Source organism: Sinocyclocheilus grahami, unplaced genomic scaffold (assembly GCF_001515645.1).
Source record: "Sinocyclocheilus grahami isolate Dianchi unplaced genomic scaffold, SAMN03320097.WGS_v1.1 scaffold48.1, whole genome shotgun sequence".
Classification (NCBI taxonomy): Eukaryota; Metazoa; Chordata; class Actinopteri; order Cypriniformes; family Cyprinidae; genus Sinocyclocheilus; species Sinocyclocheilus grahami.
The window spans coordinates 258,194-270,763 of NW_015505227.1; the positions used below are offsets into that span (position 1 = coordinate 258,194).

Consider the following 12,570-nt stretch of genomic DNA (forward strand, 5'->3'; position numbering starts at 1 on the left):
AGGGTTCATTTAAATTATACTTCAATACATTCTTATCATTAACTTGAGAACACGGTGTCGACGTGACCATTCCGGTTTCTGAGTTCACTTCTCTTTCTACAACACCTCTAACAAAACTGTATTCTCTGTTTGGCTTCACAACAGCGAGCCGCTCACCAACTCTTTCGATCTGCTGTTTTACAGAGACGAGTGTGATAGCTCAAGACACCTTTTTTTTTTTTAGTAAAAACTATCGGTTGACGCGGCATTTTTACTGCACATTTAACATAACTAGGACCATAATTTGTGAATAAGGAAACCAAGAGTAACTGGCATGGTGCTTCAATATACTAAAGAAACATACAGGCAAATTTCATTTCACTAACGTTAATTGCAATGCAGTTATCTTTTACCCTCTCACACAATCACACACACTAAGCAAGTGACACAGAGCCTTTGTTTCAGTATAAAAGGAGGTCAAACAAAGCATGCGAGCACAGCAGGAGAGAGCAAGAGTATATTTCAGATGAGAAAACCAGAATTACAGAACAGACTTCAGGCAACTAGATAAACAGAAGCCCACTTAGAAGAACATTTAGAAGTGGATTCATATGTACATTCAGACTTGGCCAAATAAATACATAAATTAACATTAAGCATAACATTTTTAAAAAAGTCAGAAGATACTCATTCCTAGCTAAAGAATTTTACCCATTCACAAACCAGTATACTTTGCTATAGTTGAAAATACTGGCCCCTATCCATGCCCAGCACTGGGCAGTCCCTTTGAGCGTTGTGATGACCCAGTGTAAAACAATCCAGTAGTACTTTGTGTAAAGAGCATGTTGAAAGCATCACTTCTAAGGCTACATGGATGCGTTTTGGCATACAGGCGAACTGTAACGCAAACAAAACAAAAATGTTCTAGTGCGTAACAGAAACATAACTAATCTATAAAACGACTCCAATTATAGTGGTCCAGAACATTTATCTAAATGATCTATGCAGTGCTTTTAAACGTATTACAGTATCTCACAGATTTGGATGTTTGTTTAGCACCCCTCCTTGTGATAATTCAGTGCAAGATTCACTTCTAGAATCCACCTTGTGCGCCATCCTCTCATTTCCACCCTTAATAATACTGTTTAACGTCAAACTGGCATCCCTGTTCGGGAGCAAAGCAAAAGATTCAGGCCTAAGGGAGGTATGTGATGACACCGTTACACCAATGACACTTTTACCATAAAAGTGAGGACTAATTGGTGACAAAACGCATCATCAGTGGACCTCCTATATATCTGGACAGAAACAAAGGTTGACTGCTTGAAAAGAAGCAGTTAAGAAACATCTCGTCTGTGGAGAAAAAACACAGTTGTTACCTATTCAATGTGCAGATTACAATCAGTGGTAGCATAGAATCCATATTGTGGTGTGGGTCTACTTAGAGCAGGGTTCCTCAAATCTCCCCCTGGAGGTCCAATGCGCTGCAGAGTTTAGCTCCAACCCTGAACAAACTCAGCTACCTGTGATTTTCTAATGATCCTGAAGACACTGATTAGCTTGCTCAGGTGTGTTTGATTAGGGTTAGAGCTAAACTCTGCAGGAAAGTGGATCTCGTGGGCCAGATTTGAGGATCACTGACTTAGAGGTTAGCGAGGGCCATTATGCTGGCATTCTCCTCACATAAAACTGTATGAAAAGAACAAACCGATTGGCTCAGGTTCGTCTGAGTGTCTTGCCAACTTCAGCCTGATTTTCAAGTGCAGCATTTTACTGGGCAGCTCGGTCCCTTCCCCCTCTGTCCAATGTTTGGATCTTAAAAGGATTGGAGTACTGCAGCAGAGATATGCATTACCTCAGCCTCATCCAAATCCTTTAAATGACCCCCCTTCTACTTTATAACTGCTGATTCACTAACTAACTGCACGCAGCCGCAGCCGTCTTGTTTTCAGCCGTCATGAAAACTAGGAAAGGGAAAAACAGAGAGATGGACAGCTGGAAGGAGGCCATGCACCCACAGTGAGGATATGAGGGGTTGTTTTGAATCCAACAGCGTCAGGGTTTTTTATTTTTTTTTTTTTTAGAAGTGAACGGTTTTGTTTTAAACTAATCCACCTGTAATTAGGAATAGGACTGAATAAATAATAAATAAACAGATTCTACAAAAATCTAAAATAAATAAAAAATCTATTTGGAATTCAACGTAAATATTAATAAAAACTTATGTACAAATCGACTGAGAAGTTTCTGATTCCTTTTCGTATCTTCTCTGCAACTGTAACAAACAGAGAGAGACTCTCAAGAGAGGAGAATTCTCAGAGAGGAGAACAGGAGGGATCTATCAATCCTTCCATCCATCACTCATTAGAAATACTGTTCCCGTTGCATCCACATCAGTCCCTTTTTCTGAAGCTTATGGCCATGGTAATCTACAAATGATGCACTAACCCTTCAAAGCAGCAGATGACATTTCCCTGACCTACTGCTCCAACACAGAGAACATGCATGTTAGGGAGAAAACTATCTGTTTGGTTTGGTCTGCAGTCTTCTTTTTCTTCTCAAAGAGAGGATGATGGTGAATGGTACAGACCTTCAGTTTCTTTGCTTGCTAACCCACACCGCTGGGTCTAAGGTAGATCCACCCATTGTAATAAGATGATCTGCCTTCAGTCTCCTGTTTGGTCTAAACCTAACTACCCCGTACCTACATCTCTATCTCTACTCCTTTCTCAGTGCGAGTCAGTCTCTCTGGGGCTGTATCCGTTGGCAGGGGGCAGGAGTGAGGTTTTCGGTTCAGAGTCTGTGCTTCTAGGGGTCGCTTTGTGCCGTGAGGCTCCGGTGAAGAGACGGAAGGCACCCCTGCAGATGAGGGAAAACCAGTAGACTTGCGGGGCCATGAGCAAAGCTGCACCTGCGTTACACTGCCAGGGCACAGACAGCGGCACCATGTAGAAGGGGATGGATGCGTACCTGTGATATGAGCACAAACAAAAATATGCACAGAGTCAGCATATAGTAAACAAGTAAAAAGAGGTATTCGGTATAATCCTTGAAAGGGAATTTCCTTGAAAGTCCCTTTCAAGGAAAGCCAGGTCACTCAACAGGCATAATTGCAATGCCTCCGCGCTGTTATGTCAGGCATGCAAGACCAACTCCTATCTACTTGAATGGGGAAATATAGAAATCACAAAAAACAATGCACCTTTCAGGTTGGTCCAGCCAATGCACATGTGCAGTCCCAAGGGTGTGTCTCTAGAAATGGACTGTTTTTATGTAATCCGCAGCAGTAATGCAAAGTCTTTACCAATTGGCACATGGCTCTTTTTTTTAGGACGGGATTCCTTTCACAAGGAGGATAATTATAACGATAACTATAAAGTTTGCCACTAAAGATCATACTCAGAAAATGTAACTAGGACCACAAGTGTTAAGTCTAAGGATGCTCAAATTTCCAATCTTATGAATAATACATCAAGATTGCAATTTTAAAATTAGAACATGCCATCCAGGGTAAGGTTTGTCTAAAGCAACACAGCTCATGATCTCTGGTGGTTATTACAATCGTTCAAGAGGATTATACTGTACGTCTCATGTTCAAATCAAATTTTGGGTTGAGAGAAATACGATGTTCATGCTTATGTCTGAAATGTTAATATCAGCGGCAGTGTAACTCAGTGGAGAACGAGAATATAAAAGGACTACATGAGTAATAGAAAAAAAAAAGACATGGTAAAAGACTGAATGACAGAGAGTTAAAGTGATCGTTACCTGCCGTAGGCGTAGTAGAGGTAGGGGAAGAGAAGAACTCTGCAGATGAAGAAAGTGACCAGCATAAGAGCTCCATTGACTTTATGTAGGAGAGTGTGCTGTTGCTTATACTGAGAAAAAGGAAACAAAGGAGAGAGCAAGAAGCAAAGAAATAGAGCGTTTAACAGCTAGAAAGATATTAATAGGCAGAGCAATGAACCCTGAAAACCATGATTCAATATTCCCCACTACACATTTAACACTGAAGCTGTGAAGGAGACGTGTAACAAGAAGGAGTCGTTACAATACAAAAGTCTGTGAAAGATCATTGTCAATCAACTAGATGTTTTAAGATTAGTAAATCTGGTAGAATACATTTCCAAGAAAAGAAAGAGTGGTGCAAAAAATCTGCTTACCTAGGTTGTTAAAAAAAGAAAGATACATTCACTAAACAAAAGAAAGACTGAGGGAGTTGGAAAGACAGGGTGAATGTGTGTTTAGTACCTGGATGAGTATTTTTCCCAGACAGACAGATGGGGTGCTGAGTTCTGCCAGGAACATCACACCCTGGAAATAATCCCCTTTCCCCTGTCTCCAGAACTATGAAATGAGAGGAAAAGAAAAGAAAATAGGGAAGGGAAAGGAAGAGGAAGCAAATTACAGGGAAAGGGGAAAGGACATTAGGAGAAAAGGGACGGATGGGAAAGAAAGTGGAATTGGAAAAAAAATAAATAAATAAAATTATAAACAAAAAAAAGAAAGCCAGGGGAAAATGTTAATGGAAGGGAAATCAAAGGGATAGAAGAGAAAAAAAAATAAAGGAGGAAGGAAAGGAGAACAGGAAAGAAAAGAAAAAGGAAGGGAAGAGAAAAGGGAAGGATGAGAAAATGTAAATATAGGAATTAAAAAGAAACGGGGAAGTGGAAGAGGAATGGGAAATGGAAAGGAAGAGAAAGCAAAGGGGAGGAATGGGAAAGGAAAAGAGAAAAGTAAATGGGAATGGGAAACAGAAAGTAAGGGAAGAGGAAAGAGAAATGAAAGAAATAAAAAGAGAATGGAATAGAAGGGAGAGGAAAAGGTAGGAAATGGAAAAGGAAAGGGGAGGGAAGTGAAAAAGAAAGGAGAGAATGGGGTGGATGGAGAAAAAAAAGGAAAGGGGATGAGGAAAGGGAAATAAAAGGAAAATGAGAAAAAAGAAAGTCATACTTGTGTCGATGTAGGAAAGCTTAGTGTGGTCTGGGATTACATGAAGAAACAGAAAAAACTGAGACTAAATCCAGAAGAGCCGTGGCAACGTCTCCAAGACACGTTACTGAAAAACTATGTGCAAGTGTATATAGGACAAAAGCTGTTTTAAACCCAAAGGGTGGTCACACCAAATACTGATTTGATTTAGCTAATAGAAGTTCATTAATAATTAAAGGGGTCATATGACTTTGCTAAAAAAATAACATTATTTTGTGCATTTGGTGTAATGAAATGTGTTTATGCGGTTTAAGGTAAAAAAAAAAACATTTTCCACATACTGTACATTATTGTTTCTTCTCTATGCCCCGCCTTTCTGAAACGAGTCGATTTTTACAAAGCTCATCGGTCTGAAAAGCGAGGTGTGCTCTGATTGGCCAGCTATCCAGTGCGTTGTGATTGGCCGAATTTCTCAAGCGCGTGACGGAAATGTTACGTCCCTTACCATACTGTGATGCCGTGTCCCGGCGCAACGAGATAAAACCAATAAAACCCATTATAAACGAGGCATTTGTTTCATCCAGTGGGGACATAATTACTGATTATAATCACTCATACTGTCTTACGCGTTGCATCGCGCCGCGTAAACATAAAACCATGTTTGCATTTGTGATTGGAGAAACGACAAACAACAAGCGCTACTCTACACTGCTCAAAACTCGCGTTTGAATCATCAGTGGCAAATCCTTTAAATATGAAAACGTACTTACAGGCTGTGAGTCAGCATCATAGACTGTATAGGGTCAGCATGCGCGCCGAAGGGGAAACTGAATTCACCGGAACACCGGCATTGTAGGCTACTTTCCCAGGAAACAGTCCTCGTCCTCTGTAAAATGCGCTGCACACATCTGAATATTTGGTTTGTACTGCTCTGGAACAGTGTTGTAAATACAACTTAACCACTGATTTCTAGTTGTGTCCTCTTTTGGAAGGCCAAACAAAGTAGTTTCGCTTTCACAATGAAACACACAGCGCCTTCACGACATGGCGGCGGCAACAATACTACAGCGAGAATAAAAGTTACGCCTTCTTTTTTTGTGTGAACATTTGGGCGGCGTTATGCAAATCTTCCCACATAGTGACATAGACATGTGGGGGCATGTTAGAACTAGCCGTTTTAGGTAGGTGTGGCTGACTCTTAACTTTTATAAAGAATATCTTTTTTGGATTTGAGACTTTAGTCTTTGCAACTTTACAGATCTTCTTTATGCACCAAGAGCTTGCAATACTCCAAAGAGAAAGGAAAAATTGAAATCGCATCATATGACCCCTTTAATGACACTAATTTTATATCATTGTAACTTTGCTTTCCATACACTTTAAGTACTTCTTCATATACCACAGCAAACACTACAGTCTGAGAAAGTTCAAACATGATTAAAGGCAAGTGAACAGTCAGTTAAAAAAAGAAAGAAAAAAAGATAAATACACAATTTACAAGCATAGATAAAATAAACAGTAGTATTCAGATACAGAAATGTTATAATTAAGTGTAAAATAACACTGCATAGTGTTCACTATATGAATTAAATTTAGATTAATCTTTGTTATAGCCGGTTTGTTGTTTGATTAACATTAGTGCCATATTCAGCAGCACGTATTTATAGGCTGCTGTCCCTTTAAATCCGACTGCACGGATTCAGTATAATGATACACATCCGATTTCTTTCTCAGCTGTTTACATTCATTTAAAACATAACCGGCTGCGTTTACGTACTATTGACATAATTCTGTGTGTATGTGTCTGTTCAAACATGAGGAGATGCGAATCAACTCGGTCTGAAACGCATCTCTCTCTCTCTGTGTGCGCATGCTTTGCACGTGTGCAGCAGAACTGAAGATGCGCTGCGTGAGATGCGGTTTGTGCGCGCGCTTCAGGTGCGAGTCAGACAGCAAGACGAGACGGCAAAGAGTTGTTTTCTGCAGCTTATTGCACAACTCTTTTTAACGTCAAGCAATTTTCTGCTACATGCGTCGAACTAAAATTGACCTTTTGACTTAAGTAGCCCATTATTAAAATGATTCAGATATCGCACACCCTTGCGATATGTATATTGCGATATTTACATTTGCGATATTTCGATATATCGTGCAGCCCTACTTTACAGCATTTTTACACAAGTGCCCAAAACTTTTCACAGTACTGTAGCTTTGTAGGAAGGTTTCTTGAAGCATCTTGGAGATGTTGCCACAGTTCTACTGGATTTAGTCTGTCTCAGTTTTTTTCTGTTTCTTCAAGTAATTCTAGATGGACAGTTAATGGCAAAAGGAATGTTTGGAAATGTAAACTGATATTTCCTACTGACACACTACAGCAAATGTGTAGTGTTTTTGTTGGTGAAAACACTAATGGCCTAAGACTTTTCACGATACGATACATATCACGATATAGGACTGCACTGAATTTCACCTCAGCATAATTTAGTAAAACAGCTGTTTATTAAATACGGCATACTATAGTGCCATTTCTAACTATTGGCAGAGCAGGCAGTTGACATCTGCATGATGAATGGCCTCCATAACTGTGCCACAGTACAATATAGGTAATGGCATATGTTTCATGCTTACATTGGCCACTCCCCACCAGGTACAATATTCTGATTGTTTACATCTTGTTTTTAAGCCCATAAATAATAATGTACTCGTTCTTATACATTTATATTGTAATGTACTTATACTAATATATTTTTAAAAAATCATCTTTACATTGCGGGTAGGTTATCATTGCACAAACTAACACACTTTCTACATTTAAAAAAATAAAAATAAAAATTAGAAGAGTTCTAAACTTGTGCAGTGTCTTCACAATCTCCCGCACACACGCTTGGTCACTCACACAGGTCACGTTGCTTGCGTGCACAGACATTCAGCAACACAAATTATCAATAAAATAGCTTAATCGCTCAAGAGCTACATTATCTTTCTCAACAAGGAGCTGGTAACATCAGTTTCTAAAATAATTAAAGCCACAGCTTCACTGTTAATAGAGAAACGTGGCAAAACGGTGGTAATTCATACACACACAGCCTCTCTCTCTCTCTCATGTAAATAAACAGTTGATGAATTACACTTTTCTGAGAATAGAATATTGAAGTGGAGATCGCTAAACTGCAAGCTTACCAGTGTTTTCACAAAGCAGGCGCGTTTATCCAGTGGAGAGAGAGAGCGCGTGCACATGGTTGCCAGGTTGACAAAAATAAGTAACACTTAGCAGATATTTCTGTATTGTGCAAGTGGGAAGCTCTGTTTCAGGGATTATGTCTCTTTATATCAGGCAACCCCGGTTGTGTTCCTCTGCAGCTAGATTGAACCTTGCTGTAGCCTATATATTATGCTCTATTCATTTTTTAGAAACCTCGCACTTTTCTACTCTATTTTAAACGGAGTTCTTGTATTCAAATTAAGCGCGGTCCACTGCTGCACACGTGCCACAATATTGATACAGGGCCAGCTGTATCGATACTCGTATCGTTGTATCAATGTATCGAACACAGCACTACAGTACTGTAATATATAAATTACCAGAACGTTTCCCATGATTGTTTTCAGTCATTATTTAATATTTCTATATACTGAATAGATTTATAGATATAATGCTCTGAAAGGCAACTTTTACTTAACATTTTAAACCGGTGCAGATTTAATTCACTTTTAATGACTTTTCCAAATCAGTTTTAAAATCCTTTGAGAACCAAAACAAGTCCAAGGTGCTCACAACTACTGGAGGTTACAGGCAAGTCGGATACATTTCTCATTTTGTGTCACATGTTAGACAAGCATTCATATACTGTAGGTTTAGAACAACAACATGAGAGGGAGTAGATTACATTTTCATTTTTGTGTGACACACTCCCTTAAAATTTGACTAGCAAATCAAGCACCAGTCAGACTGTAGAGGCAGTAACACTATTCTCTACATCAGTGGTTCTCAAACCTGTCATGGAGTACCCCCAGCCCTGCACATTTTGTATGTCTCCCTCATCTATCACACCTGAAACCATGAAAAAAAATTCACCCCCCTCACAGTTCTCATGAAGGGCAAAATTATTTATATAGACCAAAATAATTTTTTTAACCAGGCTGTAAATTTTTTTAAACAGGATTGACTCCCTTTTGCAGCCAGCCAGTTGATGAATTACAGTTTAAGTCACTTCCGTGTGGGCTTCACGAGAGAGAGCGGGAGGTTGCCGCTTGGTCAGATATAGGAAGACATACAAAACGTGCAGTGCTGGGGGTACTTCATGGAGAGGTTTGAGAACCCCTGCTCTACGTGTTCCCAAGAGAAGCGTGATTTGTCAGGATAAATGTGTGTCTATTTCTGAAAATTAAGCATACTACCCTCCAAAGGTTTGGTGTCAGTAAAAGATATTAACACTTTTATTTATCAAAGATCCAATAAATTGATCAGTGACAGTACAGAATTTTACTTGGTTACAAAAATTTATAAATGTTGTTCTTTTGAACTTTCTATTCATCAAGAAACCTGAAAAAATCTATCACAGTTTCCACAAAAATAATAAGCATCACAGCTATTTTCAACAAATAATATATATATACAGTGGGTACGGAAAGTATTCAGACCCCCTAGTTCACCCAAAAATCCCCATGATTTTCTCACCCTCAAGCCATCCTAGATGTATATGATTTTTTTCTTTCGGACAAATACAATCGGAGTTATATTTAAAAATGTCCTGGCTCTACCAAGCTTTATAATGGCAGTGAATGGGTGTTATTTTTCAATAGTCCAAAAGAAGTCCAATAAAGCACAACCGTTGAATTGATGCATTTTTGTAAGAAAAATATCCATATTTAAAACTTTATAAACCGTAATCTCTAGCTTCCGCTAACTGTCATACGCACGTATACGAGAGAGTGGCATTCCAGAGGATGACGTAGGACATAGGCGTAGTATAAGTTTCCTTTGTTTAGAAAAGGAAAACCAGTCTCCTCTTGGCTTATATCGAAATCCTCCAACATCTTTCTTTACAAATCCTTGTTTTGTACTTCTAATTCGTGACCGGTGTTTTGTTTTGCGCTCTCATTCAATTTAACGTTCAATTTAAATAAATGTAATTGCACAAATGATAGGCTACAATTTAAATTAGTTTATTGTGAAATAACTCAAACATATTATGTTGTTCTTTCCTCTGATAAGCATTGTTCTGAGCTGCGTTTCCCAAAAGCATCAGTGGTTTCTTATGATACTTTTGGGAAAAGCAGCCCTGTTTGAATGCAGTGTCAGTAGTGAGTGAACGCTCTCTGTGATTGATTGGTTATGTCTTGCAGCATTTCCGTGTGTTAAGCAGGAAAATAGTTATATTTTCCACAATTATTCGCTAACATGGGTTATTCGTCCAATTCAGTGCATATTGTATGCATTACATTTCTTGTTAAATTAACAAAATGACAGGTAAAAAAAAACACCTTAGTATCTGTATTTTTTATTTGAGTATAGATACCCATCTCTACACCGCTTTCGCCTTTTTTTCCCAAAAAGCTTCTTCTCTTAAAAAAAAAAAGTTACAATTCCAAGCATTTAAAGTTTCAAGTGTTGCATTTAGTAACCTGTTTTTAGTAACTTCTTTTAAGATTTTACATTGGAATATACCATTTAAATACTTGACTAGTCCATTATTACAGTCATGAATATTTAAAAACATACTGAAGAAATCACAATACTGATGTACTAATACTCTCAAAACCTAAATTAGCATAATACAATTCAAAACCTGACAAAGAAAACCTGTAAAAAATAGGCCAAGTATTTGACTTGGCCCTTGTCTAATTCCCAGCCCTCTGTACCCTGACTGATGCATTTACTACACATACACTAAGTTTACCTGGCTTAAATCATTTATGAAACATGCCTGGTTTCACAGACAGGGCTTAGATTAAACCATAAGATATATCAGCGCAAGTTTCTTTCAGGTAAAACAGTTCAGACTAGGCTTAAGCCTTGTCTGTGAAACTGGGGGATGATTGCTCGGACCTATTTGAGCTGCCGTTCTTAACTCACTTGTGTGCCTTCGGGTTAAGGCAAAATTAAACAAGATAAACAGTTCAAAACAAGACATACAATTCAATTAGGTGAGGCAAATCAAATTAGAGCCAATCGTTTTCCACAAACCTCCTAATGGGTTTCACAGATTGTAAAGATGCAGCTTTCAAGTATTAAATGAAACCGCTGACTAAAGCCGTCATAAAAAGTCAAGTCAAGTTTTTCCACAGTATTTTTCCAGTCTACTCTCTCTTTCGCTCCTTTCCCCCCCAGCTTGGTGTGCCACAGTGGATTTACAGACAGGCTCGCAACCTAATTAGTTTCTAATTAGATTTCACTGACATATGGTGCACATTGGAGAAATAGCACATTCTTAGAAACACTCAAGAGTGTAGGGAATACTTTCACACTCCTACACATCTGGGAACAATTCCATAGAAAATCAGAGAATTCTCAATTCAACAAGTGAAAAGAGGCGAGAGAGAGACAGGCACATAGGAAAACAAACAAACACCCAAGTAAAACAGTGCTGAGTATAGTAAAACAGAGATCCCTACATATACAATCAATCTTAATTGCCAAAAAATGTATGTTATATCTTGTCACATATCTTCAGCTGATACTCACTGGTCCTCAATAATGTCTTCACAAGAACAGGCGATGATGTACCCGGCAGAGGATGCCATAATAGCCTGAACGGAGGACACCAGTCTAAAAAAGGGTGAGAGAAAAAACATGCATGGAAGACAGCAAGGAGGACCATAACAGACTGCAAACACCCTTAGATAGGAGATATTTGAAACCATTAATACCAGATATCGATGACACCAGTTAAAGGAAGCAGAAAAGCACAGCAACATCAGATATGCACTGCAACTCTACATGCAACTTCTTTACTCAGCAGATTTTAATCAGACATTTCACGCAAGAAAGCCTTCAAAACAAGATAAATATCTCTGCCATAAACTTACAGCGTCACATTTAGTAACAGACCGATGAATCTGCAGATATTTAATCATTCTGGGATCATCATCTACCTCATGAATTTCAGGCAACCATTTTCTGTTTTCAAATTAATTAATTATATATATATATTAGGGCTGGACGATATGGCCAAAATTTATATCACGATATATTTCTTAATTTCGGTCAATACGATATAATTCCGATATCGATATGAACACTATTTTAAAAAGCCTCATAAAAACGGCCAAGAACGGCCACAACAGATGTCTGTGCATACAAACTTATGAAAAATTAATTTGCCAACTCTATGAAACCTACTCTTATAAAACTATATAATATTTTAGGGAAAAAAATGGTGTAAATAAATAAACGTTCACCTTTTATTGGTATTCAACCTTCATACAAACAAGAAATGTGAAATCACTGTCAAATAAATCTCAGACTCTCCTTATTAATATTTTTTTGAGTATGAAAAGTGCTCCGAGTTGCTTCAGAAAACAAACAAAAAATAGAGCAACAACAAAAGCATGTTGCTGGAAATGGGTTTATTCTTGAAAATGCAAACTGCTTGTCTGCCAGCAGGAGGCGCTGTGAGAGCGGTGGAACTAGCGGTTTCTCCAGTAACGGCTGTAAAC

The 12,570-nt window shown here is 38.4% G+C and overlaps 1 protein-coding gene across 1 annotated transcript in view; it reads right to left on the minus strand.

The window, feature by feature from the left end:
* Positions 1-471: 471 nt before the first annotated feature.
* Positions 472-12,570, minus strand: part of LOC107582906 (protein FAM57B-like) — a 16,366-nt gene continuing 4,267 nt past the window's right edge. Inside the window, exons 4-8 of the mRNA XM_016268934.1 lie at positions 11,596-11,680; positions 4,231-4,326; positions 3,748-3,857; positions 1,622-2,949; positions 472-1,419 (exon numbers count right to left, since the gene is read on the minus strand). Coding sequence (XP_016124420.1) covers positions 2,709-2,949; positions 3,748-3,857; positions 4,231-4,326; positions 11,596-11,680 — 532 coding nt within the window. The 3' untranslated portion in view covers positions 472-1,419; positions 1,622-2,708. The remainder of the gene's footprint in view (positions 1,420-1,621; positions 2,950-3,747; positions 3,858-4,230; positions 4,327-11,595; positions 11,681-12,570) is intronic.